This window comes from Pelmatolapia mariae, linkage group LG15 (genome assembly GCF_036321145.2).
Source record: "Pelmatolapia mariae isolate MD_Pm_ZW linkage group LG15, Pm_UMD_F_2, whole genome shotgun sequence".
Lineage (NCBI taxonomy): Eukaryota > Metazoa > Chordata > Actinopteri > Cichliformes > Cichlidae > Pelmatolapia > Pelmatolapia mariae.
Window position 1 is genome coordinate 9,016,198 of NC_086240.1, and position 17,663 is coordinate 9,033,860.

The 17,663-nt window shown below is 40.6% G+C and overlaps 1 protein-coding gene across 1 annotated transcript; it reads left to right on the forward strand.

The window, feature by feature from the left end:
• Window positions 1–1,800: 1,800 nt before the first annotated feature.
• LOC134643108 (NLR family CARD domain-containing protein 3-like) lies at window positions 1,801–17,161 on the forward strand. The gene is made up of 7 exons (XM_063495336.1): window positions 1,801–1,834; window positions 2,001–3,798; window positions 4,560–4,733; window positions 7,178–7,351; window positions 13,671–13,844; window positions 16,262–16,308; window positions 16,457–17,161. Exons 1-7 carry the CDS (start codon window positions 1,801–1,803, stop codon window positions 16,993–16,995), a joined length of 2,940 nt encoding a protein of 979 aa, XP_063351406.1. The 3' UTR covers window positions 16,996–17,161.
• Window positions 17,162–17,663: the final 502 nt, after the last annotated feature.

The following is a 17,663-nucleotide window of genomic DNA, read 5'->3' on the forward strand; positions in this document are numbered from 1 at the left end:
CCCTCTTTCTTTCTCCACATTCTCTCCTCCAGTCAAGTCTGTCCCGTATTCAGCAAGTGAAAATAAAATAAACAATAAAAAGTTGAATCAAATGGACCATTACGGCAAGGCTGGGATGGTCCATTTGGTAAAGTAAATCCGTTGGGCATCTTTCTTCGCCTTTAGACAATAATTCTGATGGCAAAAGAACCAAACGGGACAGGTTAAAAAAAAATAAAAAAAATAAAAAAAAATAAAAAATAAAGACTATAACCATATATTTGAACATCTGAATGCATCTAAATGCAACATCACTATTAATACTGAAATGTTAATGATGATTATAAAAATAGCAGCAAATAATAGCAGTAAAATATTCCTACTCCTCTCAGACTGCATGGTGTTGTTGCTCCCAATATTCTCTTACACAACCTCTGAGGCCGTCACAGGGCAGCTGTGGAGCTGTTTTGCAAAGAAGAATGGGCAAGAATTTCAGTCTCTCGATGTGCAAAGCTGGTAGAGACTGGCAGCTGTTAATTGCAGCAAAAGGTGGTTCTACAAAGTATTGACTCAGGGGGCTGAATAATTACGCGCAGCCCACTTTGCAGTTATTTATTTGTAAAAAATGTTTGGAATCATGTATGATTTTCGTTCCACTTCTCACGTGTACACCACTTTATGTTGGTCTTTCAAGTGGAATTCCAATAAAATTGATTCATGTTTGTGGCTGTAATGTGACAAAATGTGGTAAAGTTCAAGGGGGCCAAATACTTTTGCAAGCCACTGTAGGTTATTGTCCCTGGGCAGTGCCACAGGGCTGGTAGATGTAAACAAAATGGAGGAGAGGATTTATTCATCTGAGAAAAGTCACAGAGTTGTGTCTTGATGCTCAATCATCCAGGTAAGTGAATCCCAAAAAGGTTGATTCTGTTCATCTGGACATTTTCAGTGAGAGAAACGTTTCATCATCATCAGGTGACTTCTTCAGTCTCAGCTGACTGCAGGTTTCCAACCTTATAAACAGGACATTTGCACAATGACTGAAACCAGCAGCACTGAAGGAACAAGGGCTGTGAGGTCAGTTCCTTGATCATTATATATTATCATTACCATTGATCAAGAACCACTAATTAAAGACCATGGGTCTCATTCACAGAGAGTTGGGAATGGCTAGAATCACAGCATTGTAAGATGGTGACAGATGTACCCTTAGGCCCCTTCCTCCGTTCAGAGATGGTCTTTCCCTCTTCACGTAAATCGCCTCCTTCACTCCACGCTCAAACCAGTGTTCACATTTACTCAGGGCCTTCTTGATGTGATGTTCTTCTGCTTCCCTGGCTGCTGTGTCTGTGGGGATGGTGTTGATCAACTCAGTCACCTATAACATCTCCATGTTTCTGGCTTCGATTCTCAACCCATTGGTAGTTCAGCTCTGAACACCAGTGAAATGTTTCTCCCACTGAAATCGCTGCATTCATATGAACAGAATCACCGTTTTGGCATCATGGAGTTGTGGAGAATGTCTTAGTTAATCAGATAAAGTCAAACTTACAATTGGTGAAGAGATCATGGATTATTATTTTTATTAAGAAGTGGATGTTGTGTAGACTGAAGTTCAGAGTGGTGGGTCATTCATGAAGTATTCTGTTCCAGCGGCTGGAGGACAACATCATCACTTTTCTGAAGAACGAGCTGGAGAAGATCCAGAAGGCTCTGAGTCCAAATAAGCCCCAATGCTTGGAGTTTCAGAGGGAGGATGATGAGCAGAGCAGCAGCAGCAGAGAGGCATTTGTGAAGATCACAGTGGACTTCCTGAGGAGAATGAAGCAGGAGGAGCTGGCTGAACGTCTGCAGAGCAGTAAGAGGATTCCTATAAAGATTTAAGCTGCTGGATAAATGAGAGACTTTTGTCTCAACCGATGAACCAGTGTGTTCAGTCATTTCTCAGTGGGTCAGAAATTGTCATCAGCATTTTGTAAAAATGTGATTGTTGAAGTTGTATTTTTATTATTATTTTTCAGAACTTCCAGCTGCAGTTTGTCATCGTAACCTTAAATCTGCTCTGAAGAAGAAGTTCCAGTGTGTGTTTGAGGGCATCGCTAAAGCAGGAAACCCAACCCTTCTGAACCAGATCTACACAGAGCTCTACATCACAGAGGGAGGGACTGCAGAGGTCAATGATGAACATGAGGTCAGACAGATTGAAAAAGTATCCAGGAAACCAGACAGACCAGAAACAACAATCAGACAAGAAGACATCTTTAAAGCCACTCCTGGAGGAGATGAACCAATCAGAACAGTGCTGACAAAGGGAGTGGCTGGCATTGGGAAAACAGTCTTAACACAGAAATACACCCTGGACTGGGCTGAAGACAAAGCCAACCAGGACATCCAGTTCATATTTCCATTCACTTTCAGAGAGCTGAATGTGCTGAAAGAGGAAAAGTTCAGCTTGGTGGAACTTGTTCATCACTTCTTTACTGAAACCAAAGAAGCAGGAATCTGCAGCTTTGAAGACTTCCAGGTTGTGTTCATCTTTGATGGTCTGGATGAGTGTCGACTTCCTCTGGACTTCCACAAAACTACAATCCTAACTGACCCTAGAAAGTCCACCTCAGTGGATGTGCTACTGATAAATCTCATCAGGGGGAAACTGCTTCCCTCTGCTCGCCTCTGGATAACCACACGACCTGCAGCAGCCAATCAGATCCCTTCTGACTGTGTCGGCATGGTGACAGAGGTCAGAGGGTTCACTGACTCACAGAAAGAGGAGTACTTCAGGAAGAGATTCAGAGATGAGGAGCTGGCCAGCAGGATCATCTCCCACATCAAGACATCACGAAGCCTCCACATCATGTGCCACATCCCAGTCTTCTGCTGGATCACTGCTACAGTTCTGGAGGATGTGCTGGAAACCAGAGAGGGAGGACAGCTGCCCCAGACCCTGACTGAGATGTACATCCACTTGCTGGTGGTTCAGGCCAAAGTGAAGAATGTGAAGTATGATGAAGGAGCTGAGACAGATCCACACTGGAGTCCAGAGAGCAGGAAGATGATTGAGTCTCTGGGAAAACTGGCTTTTGATCAGCTGCAGAAAGGAAACCTGATTTTCTATGAATCAGACCTGACAGAGTGTGGCATCGATATCAGAGCAGCCTCAGTGTACTCAGGAGTGTTCACACAGATCTTTAAAGAGGAGAGAGGACTGTACCAGGACAAGGTGTTCTGCTTCATCCATCTGAGTGTTCAGGAGTTTCTGGCTGCTCTTCATGTCCATCTGATCTTAATCAACTCTGGACTCAATCTGCTGGAAGAACAACAAACAACCTCCCATAAGTCTGAATCAACACAATCTGCAGAGAAACACTTTTACCAGACTGCTGTGAACAAGGCCTTACAGAGTCCAAATGGACACCTGGACTTGTTCCTCCGCTTCCTCCTGGGTCTTTCATTGCAGACCAGTCAGAGTCTCCTACGCGGACTGCTGACACAGACCGGAAGTAGCTCCCAGACAAATCAGAGAACAATCAAGTACATTAAGGAGAAACTCAGTGAGAATCTGTCTGCAGAGAAAAGCATCAATCTGTTCCACTGTCTGAATGAACTGAATGATCGTTCTCTGGTGGAGCAGATCCAACGGTACATGACATCAGGAAGTCTCTCCAGATTCAATCTGTCTCCTGCTCAGTGGTCAGCTCTGGCTTTCATCTTACTGTCATCAGAAAAAGATCTGGATGTGTTTGACCTGAAGAAATACTCTGCTTCAGAGGAGGCTCTTCTGAGGCTGCTGCCAGTTGTCAAAGCCTCCAACAAAGCTTTGTAAGTAAATATGTGATCATATCTTCATTCTTAAAATCGTGATTCTACTTAACAAATAAATCTTTACCTTATTCTAGAATAACTAGCCTCCACTCACCAGGATCTGAGCCCTCTCATTGCTGAATGGTTACAGACTCGGTTATTACCTGTTCACAGAACGGGGAGTCATCACATGTTTTTGTTTAGCATTGCATTTAATGAGCAAGTTCCGGGTCTCTATATTTACGCAGGGAACATTTGTTAAACTAAACCTTTTTTAGTTAACCTTAAATAGTAATGTACACTGACATTTGTCTTTGTTGTAAATGTTCAACATAAGAAGTGATTTAAAATAATCACCAACATTGTTATTAAATGAAAATTTTTCAAATTATGTTTTTATTTTGTATTTGTTTTTCAGGCTGAGTGTCCCTGAACTCTCAGTGAGAGGCTGTGAAGCTCTGTCCTCAGTTCTAATCTCTCAGTCCTCTAGGCTAACAGAGCTGGACCTGAGTATCAACACCCTGCAGGATTCAGCAGTGAAGCTTCTGCCTGCAATAGTAGAGAGTCCACAGTGTACCCTGGAAACACTCAGGTGAGATTAAGTCATATTTTGAGCACAAGAAGTCAATTCAAATTCTAAGCAAATCAAAGTTAGTTTTTTTCTTTTTTTATACTAAATATATGAGAGAGAGAGATCTTTTTATTCTGAAGTTATGGTAATCTGCCACATTTATAATCTCTTTAAGATGTGGACTTTTAAAAATTTTCTTTTCCCCCAGACTGAGTCTCTGTAACATGTCCGAGAGAAACTACGAAGTTCTGTCCCCAGTTCTCAGCTCCCAGTCCTCTACTCTCAGAGAGCTGGACCTGAGTAACAACAGCCTGCATGATTCAGCATTTAAGTTTCTTTCTGCAGGACTGAGAAGTTCACACTGTAAACTGAATACTCTGAGGTGAGATCAAGTTATGCTGTGCTTTTCAGCAATTGAAAGAATTAACCAATAAGAATACACTACTTGAAAAAAAAGTTAGTTAAACTTTTCCAATTGTTTTGTGATAATTTAATGAGCAGATAGAATCGTTGGTCATTATTGATCAATGTCAGCTACTTTGGTGTTAATGCACTGCCCTCACGGCACATGGAGCCCAATTGTAGTTGACCTTAGAATACCAGATTTGATCGTTGGGTGAGTGCTGAGTGTTTGTATATGTGTGCATCAGGGTGGGAATGCATGTTTGTGTCTGTGTGTGCCTGTTTGTCTGTGTCTATATGTCAGGTCGGGTCTTAGACTCCACCTCTCTGGGAACTCCCAGACCCTCCAAAGTATGGAGGCCTATCTCCCCTCACCACACTCCCTGCCGGTGACTGATGCCCTCAGGGGTTGGTGCATTGGTGGTTCTTGGTGTCCGGGGCTGGGCGCTCAGGTATGTACCAGCTCACACCCGGTGGCTACTTGGCGGGGCCTGGTGCCTGTTGCTCGGTCAGGCCTCTTCCGGGGCGCAGGGGGCCCTCGGGCCTCTGGCCTCTGGGCCTGCGGCTTGGTCCACTCTGGCACAGCTGGCTGCCGGCAGAGCCGGTAGGCTCGCCAGTGCAGCCCCCTCTGGCTTCTGCTCTGTGGCTACTGGGTGACCCCTCGTCTGGGGATCTCCTCAGCCCTTCCCAGGAGGGTGGCACGGATGCCCCTCCGGTGGTCCTCCTTGGGCTCTCGCACTCTGGGGCCTCTGGATATCTGGAGCCTGGATCTCCTCCATGCCTGCTTCATGCCCTGGGGGACGTGGCTATGGCCCTCTACACCCTCTAGCAGACCGTTACATGGGGAAACCTTTCGAATACAAGCGCGCTGATCCACACAGGTGTGCACACGGGTGTTCACTGTTCGTAGACATAAACTACACCTTTCTTGGCTGCTACTTCAAAGCACATTGTGCGCTGTCGGTCCTGCGTGCTCACAACAACATTCAATATTTAGTATTTACTGCTGTTTACACTTAGCTAGATTAATGCGATGGTGTTGTGTTTAGTATGTTGCTTTGGTTTTTTTTGCTTGTTTTCTCTTCTCTTTCTCTCAACAGGTGATCCAGGAGATTTTTTTTCTTTCTCTTTTTAAGTGCCCTTTCTCACTGTCCCTCTTCCCTTCTGTTTTTCTTTTCCTTCCTCTCTTTCTTTCTCCCTTTCCTATCGCCCAGTCATGTCTGCCCCGTCTGTAACAACTGAAAATAAAATAAAATAAAATAAATAATAACAACAAAGGATCAAATGGACCAATACGGCAAGGCCATGATGATCCATTTGGCAAAATAAATCCATATGGTATCCTTGTTGGTCTTCAGACAACAATTCTGACAGCTAAAGAACCAAATGGGACAGGGGAAGAAAAAAAAAGAGAATACCAGATTTGATTTTAATATTGTGCAATTACCATTTTGCTGTTTGGTTGTTGTTCTTCTTGTTTGTCTTTGGACAGTGTATTTTAGCCAATTAATGTCAGTGTCATCCATTTGTTATATCCTAATAAGGAATTAAGGATTAAAAAAACAAACAGAAAAAAAAAACAGGTTTACATATTGCTAAGTCTAATAACTCTTCACAGCAGCATTCTAAGCAGCTGGTCCGAAACTGTTTTTATCATTTACGGAATATTTCTAAACTCAGACTAATGGTATCAAAGCTTAAACTTGAGATGATTATTCATGCTTTTATTTCCTCTCGTTTAGACTACTGCAATGGCCTTTTTTACTTGTTTTAACAAGTCAGCCTTAAATCGTCTTCAGACTGTGCAGAATGCTGCAGCAAGTCTCTTAACAGGCACCAAGAGAAGATCTCATATCACTCCAGTTTTGGCCTCCCTTCATTGGTTGCCTGTAAATTTTAGGTTTCATTTTAAAATTTTAGTTCTAACCTTTAGGCCCCTACATGGTCAAGCTCCTCAATATTTGTCTGACCTGCTGAAACCACTTTCATTTTCTCGGGCTTTAAAGTAATTAGATCAGAGACTGCTGGTGGTACCATGCATTCGTTTTAAAACTCGTGGTGATCGGGCCTTTCAGACTGTGGCACCACGGTTGTTGAATTCTCTTCCACTGTCTCTTCGCTGCACGGACTCCATTGATTCTTTTAAAAAACAGCTGAAGACATGTTTATTTAGAAAAGCATTTGATTAATTTCCTCTTATGCTGTTTATATAGTGTTATTGTTTTACATTGTTTTATTTGCTGTTTTATTTACTGTTATATTGTTTTATATTTCCATTTCCTGTGTTGTAAAGCACTATGTGATTTTTTTTTTATATCTGTGAAAAGCGATATATAAATAAATTTTACTTACTTACTTAGTTCACTCCACCCTCACTGCACTTTAACAGCAGTGTTTGTTTAATGTTTATCTTTAATTTTTCAGACTGAGTCATTGTCAGTTCTCAGAGAGAGGCTATGAAGCACTGTTCTCAGCTCTCAGCTCCCAGTCCTCTAGTCTGAGAGAGCTGGACCTGAGTAACTCTGACCTGGAGAATTCAGGAGTGAACCTTCTGTCTGCTGGAGTGAAGAGTCCACACTGTAAAATGGAAACTCTCAGGTTAGCATTTAAATGTTTCCATTGTTGATCATTTCGAACCCGATTTATATTGCTGCACAAACAGCAACTTCATAAAAATGTCTTAATGTAAATAATCAGTTTCTAAAGTTATTATTCACTCTTGTTCACTTCTTGTTTTCAATTGAAATGAAATGTCAAATCTGATTGTCTCAGTCAAAAATCTTTATTTCAGCTGCACTTCTTTCACCAATCCTTCCAGTTTGATTCCTGCCTGTATTCTGGCCTTTTACAGAGCAGTTTGGAGCTATTACTCTAACAGTGTGTAAATGTAACAGTGCTTGGTGCTGATGCTAACAGTGCTAACTGCTTCAGGCTTTATTTGCACATTATAAGCACATTCATCTTAATATAAACAGTATATAAAACAGCCAGTACTGCTGGGACTTTATATTTTCACAAGCTAACATGAGCCAATCAGTGAAAGTCTTGGCATGACAGTTGTATGTTGCTGTGAGAAGAGTGGGGTTACATGCAGTGATGCTAGTGTTAGCCATTTTAGCTTCAGCAGGTGGTCAGTATGGGACCAGAAGAGCGTCTGCATCAGCAGGGCTCCATTTCACTGGAGTGTCAGATTCTTCATATATCCATGCTGGACATTTGAATAGACTAAATATGTCCCGGTCCTAGGTTTGGTGTTTTTGTACTTTAGACTTCTTGTTTATTTTTAGCTGCTCTGTTTGGTTGCTTTAGTGTTTCTTATTTTAGTTTTCCCTGTTAGGTTTTATTTTCAGTTGTTTCTTAGTATTCTGAGCCTTCAGCTCTCATTAGTTTTAGGTACTTTTTGTATTTTTGAGTTTATTTCCTTCCCTCAGTGTTCCTCTACATCCCTTTACTAAGTTCACTCAGGTGTTCCACTCTTGGTTGTTATTCACTTCCTGTTTTATTTTGGTAGTTTTCATCTCTGGTATTTAGTTTTACTTCCTCCCCTGACAATGTCTACATGTAGATTTAATTGAAGATTGAATTTAAATTATTCAATTTGAACCTTAATTAAATGATGGTTTATGAATAATTTTTACAATATTTTTTATGTTTTCATTAAAATATTAAATAATTCATCACCTTATCAGGTAACTTATTATTAAAGTCTAAATGATGGTGATACGGTGGCCTGTGTGGGTTCTCGTCAGGTACTCTGCTTCGTTCCACAGTCCAAAAACATGCATGCTGGGTTAACTGGACATGTGTGATTGTGAGCATAAATGTTTGACTGTCTCTGTGTAGCTCGGTTTTTATCTGGCTACACTGATTCTTTTATTTACAGAAAGCTTTAAGTGTGATATAGGTTCAGTCATATCTTACTAATGTCAGTGAATGAGGCCCAGCTGTAAAGTCACAGCAGTCACACTGTATGTGTCTCATTGTCACTGGAGTTTACGCTCCATGCATTCAGCTGGTGCTGCAGAAGAAGTAGAAATGTAATCTGTTTGGTTCTAACCTGCTGCTGAGTCTCTTTTACAAAGATAGAACTGCAGCTAATTGTGCTGTATGTGATCTTTTAGCACCTCCTAGTGGTGAACTTGTAAAGTGGTGTTAGTCTGGGTGACAAGTAGAGCTGGGTATCGTCACTGATTTCTAGAATCGATTCGTTTAGTGATTCAATTCAATCAATTTGATTGAAATTTTGCCTCAGACAGTCACAAATATTATAATTATGATCATTTATCAGTACATATCCATATTTTTATATCTATAAAAAGAAAGCTGAGACTTGTGAGACTTCACCAGAGGTGTGAGCATCACAGCACATGCCTTTGTGTCAAAGTACTGAGGATAAAACAGAAAAATATGAAGGAGATTTTCCTGGCCTGGCTTTTTATAGCAGATAACCTTAAAAATATTCTGCAGCAGAACAAAAACAAAAGCATACTATGCATCAACATGTAAACATTACCTGATGCTGCTGAAATGAAGCACAGTAAACTTACAGAGGTTTGATTAGTGACACAGCTAAGCATTTTGCAATTTCACAGAAGTTTAAAAAGTTAAAATTTCTTCAGTATTGAACAGCAAAAATGAGACTTTCTTGTCGGAAAGTGGTGTCAGAAGTCAGTTAAATAAAAAGAAAAACCCACAGTGGCCGACAGTGCTGTACATAATGGTAGACTTGTGTGTAATAAGCAAGTGAATAGTGCAGAAAACAGAGATTTAGATGGGAAACTGTTCTTGAAGTACACAGAGAGAGAGAGAGAGCTGTGCGTGAAGTGTGATTCTATCGTGGTGGAAGCAAAACAGCAAACATGAGAGGGAATTAGTGATGATGTTTATGTGAAGTGAAATGTGAAGCGTAATTTGGATCTTCTTTTGCTGCTGGCTCAGTCAAATTTGGTTGGAGAGGGACAAAACCTGCAGCTTCAGAATCTAGCGCAAAAAGATGTAAACACAAAGCACGGACCCGCCGACACATCAGAATCTGTGAGCGTTCGGCTTTCCGCCCCGACGGTGTGCCAGTGTCCGTGCCGTCCGGTGAGAAAGCCGACATCTTACTGATTCTAATCCGTCAGGGGGTCCGCTCTTTGTGTTCACGTATTTGTGCAGAATCCTGCTCTGTTATTGTTTTAGCTGTTTGGTGGTTGTTGAAATTTTGTGAGGTTTAACCTGTGATTGTGGCATTTCGGGCAAAATAAATTTAGATTTAAAAATCGATTCAGGATTTTAATGAATCGTTATCCAACTGGAATCGATTTTAATCAGAAAATTGATAATCAAAACTCACTCCTAGTTTCGAGTCTAATTGTTGAGTGAGAGAGACCGAGCCTGCATGCTGATAGCACCTTAGCCACAGCTCAAGTGTGGTGGAGCTGAAAAAGAAAGTTTTCTAGTTTGTATGGTACGGTGGCCCCTAGAGACAAAACACGTACAAACTCCAAAACATGTACAAACTCCAAAACACAAAATATGTGTTTTCAGAACAGGAACAAGCAGAACCATTTTTCTGGTATCAAGTAGAAGCACAAACACTCATCAGCTCATTTACTGTGCAGGGACTTTGAGTGTGTGAAGTGTGTGTTTGTACTGGATTTCCTTTGGAGAATCTCAGTCAGAAACAAATCAAAGAAAAACACTTTCAGTCGTCCAGGTTGAGTTGACAACATGAACTGCATTTATCTTCCTCTGACTTGACATTTTCTTCCTCCTCTGCACCGAGCCAGCTGTTAAGACACACAAGCTCATTGACATTTTCTGATGACAAAGAAACTCTCTTCTTCTGTACAATATGAGCAGCAACAGAGAACAACCTTTCACAGGCACAGTCATGAAGGCACATATACACACACACCCTGCCTGTACATGCGAAATGTGGAACACAGACATGACAGCATAGTGCAAAAGAAACGCACATCAAATAATAATAATAATAATAGTCGACACTGCTCACGGACCCCGAGTCCCTTGAATCGGGTCTGTGACAGTTTTAGCTCTTTGATTTAACCAGCTTTAACCTGAGATTCGTTTCTGCTAAAATACATTAATATTTAAAAGTCGATTCAGGCTTTAATGAATCGATACTGCTTTATTTAAGCTACTCGTCTCTATCTGCCTGCATTTTCAAACATAAATACGTGAATAGGAATATCTGGACCACGGTCAATCAGAGAGGTGCCTCTCCTGACCATCTCCGATTGGTTTAGACCACGATATGGGCATAATGTGTGCCTATTGTTGACCACACGGGATGGTTGCCCGTGGTCAACAATAGGCAACCAAGGATTTTTTTTAGTTGCACAATTGAGAAATTTGGTCACAAATGTGACACTGTAGAGCACTGCTAAGGGAAGCATGTATAATGTAAACAGAATTGGTCCTAGCACTGAACCCTGTGGAACACCAAAATTGACATTAGTGTTTGAAGAAGACTCTCCATTTACATGTACAAATTGGAGTCTATTCGATAGATATGATACAAACCACTGCAGTACAGTACCTGTAATACCTACAGAATAGAATATTAGAGCAATTCGAGCACGGTTCAGTTCTGCACATTACATCTGACACATGCTTTAATCATGGAGGGAGAGGTAGAAACGTGTTTAAGGCTGTGACATTCCAGTCAAGTACTCACTAAGAAAACTTCATTACAACATCAGAATTGTAAAAGCCATGTATAGTGCCTAATTTACCTTTATGCACTATATACATGTATTTAATGCAAGATTAACTGGGATTAGCTGGCAGAGGTTTGGAGCCAAATCCAGGTCAAACAACTCAGATCAGACTGAAAACTGTTCAAAAGTAACAAAGTTGAAAGTGTTTACGCCGGTCCGTGAAAATATTATCGAACATAAACCACAAAAAAAGTTGGGGACCGCTGCTGTAAATCATCGCCACACCTCTTTATGAGCTTCATTGATAGTATCCTACATCTATCAGTGAAACAGCTGTGATAGGTGGGAGGAGAAAACAGCTAAAAAAATGCTTCACTGTCTAAAAATATATGAACTGAACTGAATTTGATTCTTTTAAAATCCTCTAAATGTTTCTTTCAGCTGTAAAAACTTTACTTCTGCTCCATCATAGTCCTGTACAAATGATAAAAACCTTAATTATTTTGTTGATAATTATCGCTGATAAAAAAAAAAAAACATCACTTTATTATTTTAATGATCCCTGAATGTTGTGTTTCCCTGAGCTCACCAGCTCCTCTGCATTTTCGACAGGTCTGAGCTCATTAAAATGAATCCAAATGTTGGATTTCTCTTTCTTAATGGGATGTTTCCATCATGGCTGAATAAGTGGGCATCCAATAGAGATTGACAGACTATGTGACTTTCGCGCATTGCATTGTGGGTCCAAATGGCAACAAAATCAAAACACTAGATCAAGTGCTAGCATTTCCAGCACAGGTAATCATTAATTCTGCGGTTTTAATCCATACTTGCATTTTATTTTGCCCCATAAACAGTTATGTACAAAACGACGGAGAACACAGCAGGTCCGTACAAAGACAGACGTGACGAAAAGGCAAAAAAAAACAGTACAAGGAAAAAATGTAAGGAGTGAAAGGGTCAGACCCATACGAGCATACAGAGTGGAGTAAGGACGTTAGCGTGCTGCCCAACTTTCATCATGCACATATTTATAATTATAAGGTCCTAAGTGTGAGTGCAGACACTCACAAAATGTTTAGTAACTTCAGATCCCTGCAACAAGCCCAGGTTCAGTTTACTTTGGTGATTTGGACTATTCCATTTCACAGCTGTTGTTACATTTTTTCCCTTTATCTCCTGTACAGGCCAACGCAATCTATTTGTTGTTTCAGGTTGTAGTATTACACAACATTTTCAGATCTAATAGAAATAAAATGAGTGTTTCGTAATTCATTCAATGTATTGTCTTTATTTATAACTCGTGTTATTGTTTCATTCTATTATAGAATCTTACAAGATATTCCATCATGCTTTATTAGCTGCTTTGGTGAAAAACAAATCAACAATGCAACAACAAAAAAAACATATCAAAACAACATACTGGAAAACAGTTATTCATCACTTGATTGCTTCAATACAACCCTTGGGCACATATATGCGGGACTTTTCATGGCTGTTTTGATCTCGCTCTCCCTTTTAACCGATCAAATCTGGCTATGGTAGCAACTTTAAACTCAGTATGACCCAGGCTGATAGAGGGCCCCCAGTCTGGATCGCATTCCAGCATTTTGTAGGCTGGTTCTCCTACAAAACACAACAAACATTAGTTTGTGTTTTGTTCTTGTCTGTCTGAGCTCATCTCTTCTCTTTCCCCTCACCCTGCAACCAGTCATGGTAGATCACAGGTGTCGAACTCCAGGCCTCGAGGGCCGGTGTCCTGCAGGTTTTAGATGTGTCCTTGAATCCAACACAGTTGATTCAAATAGCTAAATTACCTCCTCAACATGTCATGAAGTTCTCCAGATGCCTGCTAATGAACTAATCATTTGATTCAGGTGTGTTGACCCAGGGTGAGATCTAAAACCTGCAGGACACTGGCCCTCGAGGCCTGGAGTTCGACACCCCTGTGGTAGATGGTCCTCGTGGAGCCTGTTTTCACTGGGAGGATCTTTGTGTCAAAGGCAGTTCTTCCTTCCCACCATCACCAAGTGCTGCTCACAGTGGATTGTCTGATGGTTGGGGCTTTCTCTCTAATATTGTAGGCTGTTACCTTACACTTTTAAACAGCTTGAGATGACTGTTGTTGTCTGTTGGGTATTGTCACTTATAAATAAAGTTACATTGAATGGATGTAAATGGATAGATGTTATTGTGTGTGACAAAGAGAAAATGATTGTTGACAGATGGATTGTTGTTTTGTGTATCTGCAGTCTGTCAGGCTGTCTGATCACAGAGGAAGGCTGTACTTCTCTGGCCTCCGCTCTGAGCTCCAACCCCTCCCATCTGAGAGAGCTGGACCTGAGCTACAATCATCCAGGAGACTCAGGAATGAAGCTGATTTCGGCTGGACTGAAGGATCCAGGCTGGAGACTGGACACTCTCAGGTATGAAGAATGTCTGATAGAGAAGGAAGAGCTGGAAACACATAACTGTTTTGGCATTAGCTGTTAAGAATACTTAGCATTAGTTGCTCACATTGTTTGAAACCAAAGGAAAACCGTGTCAGCATTAGTGGATAATAGTAATTCACATTAAATTAGCAGTTTCTGTGACGGTGACCTACTTAGCATTAGCTGCTCACATTGTTATAAAACAAGGGACAACGGTATTAGCATTGGCTGCTAATGGTTTTTCACCTTAATGTATCAGTAGGCGCTAACGGCAGCCTACTTAACATTTGCTGCTCACATTGTATTAAAGCTAGGCATAACAGTATTAGCATTAGGTCCTAATGAATTTTCACCTTAAATTAGCATTAGTCGCTAATAGTGAGGAGTTAACCCTTTAAAGCCGGTGGGAGCGGACACGCTCCATTTTGCGTAACTATTTTTAAATCCCGGTAGCACTGCAACCAGGTAAGCTAGCGATATAATTTTTTTTGCATGTAAAACATATATATATGATATGATATATGATGCATAAAAAGCGCTTGCAGCAACAAAAACATAATATTCCAGAAACACGCTTTGCCGATCCGATCAGCTGTTCGTAACACTTCCTACGTACGTGAACTATCGCATGTCCGCCATAACCTGCCCGAAACCGGAAGTGACGTCATTTGCGGAAATGTAGTTTTTTTTTTACCATCCCAGCCTTATGAGCCTATACTGGTGTTTTTAAAAGTTATGTTTGACTTTATGACTTTCTGTGTTGTTTCTGGGATGCTTAGGACTCATATTGCACTGCTGGAAATACTTTATTTTGATGCATATGCTGTTATTTTGCAAATTTGCATTATAATACTTATTTTCGTTTTTCCTGCAGTATATGAAAATTGGTGTATTTCAAAAATAAAACTATGAAGACACTTAAAATGAATTTCCTGTGATGGGAAACTAGTGTGTGCAACTTTTTTTGAACATCATCCAAACAGCTCCTCAAAGTAACTTACACTTAGATTCTGCTTTAGTTTCACTTTGACAAGCACGCTCAAAACCCTGCACTTCCTGTCTACTTTAGCACAGAGTGTACTCAGAGTTAGGCCTTTCTTTTATTATACAATGCAATCTGCCTATAAACATTTAAGATTATACAAAGCATTTAAGATTATAAATTCAACTCAACAGTTTAAAGTGGTTCTCACTGGACCTGTAATAAAGGCTAATATGATACCAGTATGTTTAAACATCTGAATGCAATATCAATATTAATAATTAATGGAATGGTAATGATGATTATAAACAATAGCAGCAAAAAATAGCAGCAAAATATCTTTCTAATATCTACAGGATAAGCCTCATAAATTTCTCTAACTGGAAATATATGTAAAAAAACCAAAAAGATTTTCAATTTTTTTGTAGTTTATTGCACTTTTTTTGCAATTTATGTAATTACTATGCACTTAATGTTATTATTAATATTTGGGCTATAATGGTTGTATTCATGTATATCAACTTGAAGTGCTCCCAAAAATGGCACTACAACATGTAAAAATATAATATAAGCTCTGGCAGACTTGGTTCTATAGTAGGTCTTAAAGGGTTAATCCTTAGCATTAACTCCTCACATAGTTATAATGCAAGGCAAAAGGGTATAAGTGTTAGCTATTCACATAGTTAAAAAGGAAGGGGAAATGATGTTAGCGTTAGTAGATAATGCAAATTCACGTCAAGTTAGTATTAGCTGCGAACTGTGCTAATCAGAGCAGTTAAAACTTCTAACAGCCAAAAAAACCTTCTCCATAGTAACTGTAGTCCTGACAACACTTCATTGGAGACCCCTGGACCAGAGGATTCAAAGCAATTGGATGACAATATTAACAAGTGTACTCGTGAAAATGTTGAACTGTTCCTTTATCAGTGTCTAACAGGTTAAACATGTTTGTGGTTTTTACAGTAAAAATCTCCTCTGATATTTTCTCCAATGACTCGAGATATGCTGTTGATGAGTGTGTCAGAACTAATACACAGATATAACCCTGTGCAGTCTGGAGAAATGGCGATCACCCAGTCTGTCCTGTTTCCATCAATCACTGTCTGGTTGGCCTAAGTCATGAAGCATGACGCGGCCAGAGAATAAGATCTTTAGAGGCTGTCTTTCCTCCATCCAGGACCTGTAAAGGTCCAGAATGAGGAAATGGGACAAACGCATCTCTACAGACCTTTCACTTCTTAGAGATAAACTGTTCACATTTCTTCCTTCAGGCAGACGATACAGAGTGTTGTTAACAAAAAAACAGACACCACAGACAATTCATTCCCCCGGGCTTTCACTTTGATGAACACTGTGAATGTTCATGTGTATGAGAGCCATGTAATGTCCATGTGTGCATGCTGACTGCTCTGACCCCTCCTCCTTTCAGGGTGGAGCCTGCTGGAGTCCGATGGTTGAGACCAGGTCTGAGGAAGTGTAAGTGTGTTTTTAATGGGATTCATGAAAACAAAGCAGCACACATTCAACCATCTTCATCATGTCAGGAGTCATCATCAAAGTGTCAATCAATGAACAGATGATGGATCAATAACTGCAGCTGGATTGTGTTTGTTCTCTCCATCAGATTCCTATCAACTCACAATCGACACAAACACAGTGAACACAAAGCTCCAACTGTCTGACAACAACAGGAAGGTGACACGTGTGGAGGAGGTTCAGTCATATCCTGATCATCCAGACAGATTTGATGTTTATCAACAGCTGCTGTGTAGAGATGGTCTGACTGGTCGCTGTTACTGGGAGGTCGAGTGGAGAGGAAATGTTTGTATATCATTGAGTTACAGAAGAATCAGAAGGAAAGGGCACAGTGACTGTGCCTTTGGACGCAATGATCAGTCCTGGAGTCTGTACTGCTCTGATAGATTTGGTTATTCTGTAAGACACAATAACAGACAAACATCCATCTCCTCCTCCTCCTCCTCCTCCTCCTCTGTCTCTAACAGAGCAGCAGTGTATGTGGACTGTCCTGCTGGCACTCTGTCCTTCTACAGAGTCTCCTCTGACACTCTGATCCACCTCCACACCTTCAACACCACATTCACTCAAACTCTTTATCCTGGGTTTAGGTTCTTGTCTCCTAGTTCCTCAGTGTCGCTGTGCTGAGTGTAAAGAGTGTCTCCTGTTAGAGAAACACTCTGACTGTTGAACAGATAGTTCAGTCTGTACATGTCTGTCTCTTTCACTCACAAACACGTTTTCAGATTCATGGATTCAATCAGTTGATGTTTGAAACTCTTCTAAATGATTCCTTGTAAACTTCTTCCTCTTCAGTCCTTCAAAGATGGAAGCTCCCATTATTCCAGGATCCACATGTTGTTTTTCTCTCTTTTTCCACTCAAAACTTCATACTGAATTTCAGTATGTTGTGTTACTCTGAAGCTCAGTTCACAACCAGCTCCTCTGCATTTTCAACAGATCTGAGCTCATTAAAATGAATTCAAATGTTTGTTTTCTCTTTCATAATGGGATGTTTCCATCATGGCTGAATAAGTGGACAATACTACTCAGTGCAAGGGCGTCGATTTGGCATGGACGGAGGGGACACGTCCCCACCAATATCCAGCGATTATTGAATTGTCCCCACCAATAATTTGGTCGCTTCTTGTAAAAAAAAAAAAAAAAAAACGATAGAAAGAAAAAAAAAAAGATCTGTCAGCGTCTCAGTCACCCAGCGGCGCAGAAAGAATTAAATTACGTTCTCTACTGGAGTCCGACCTCATGTGACAAATATGGCCAATGTGATTGGCTGAGCCTTTCAGGGAGCTCTGTTT

Excerpts from the sequence above, each read along its gene's own strand:
- LOC134643108 (XM_063495336.1), top strand. The coding sequence starts at position 1,801 with ATGAAGCAGGAGGAGCTGGCTGAACGTCTGCAGA. Across the intron at positions 4,734-7,177 it reads TGTAAACTGAATACTCTGAG|ACTGAGTCATTGTCAGTTCT; the intron begins GTGAGATCAAGT and ends TTAATTTTTCAG. Across the intron at positions 13,845-16,261 it reads TGGAGACTGGACACTCTCAG|GGTGGAGCCTGCTGGAGTCC; the intron begins GTATGAAGAATG and ends TCCTCCTTTCAG.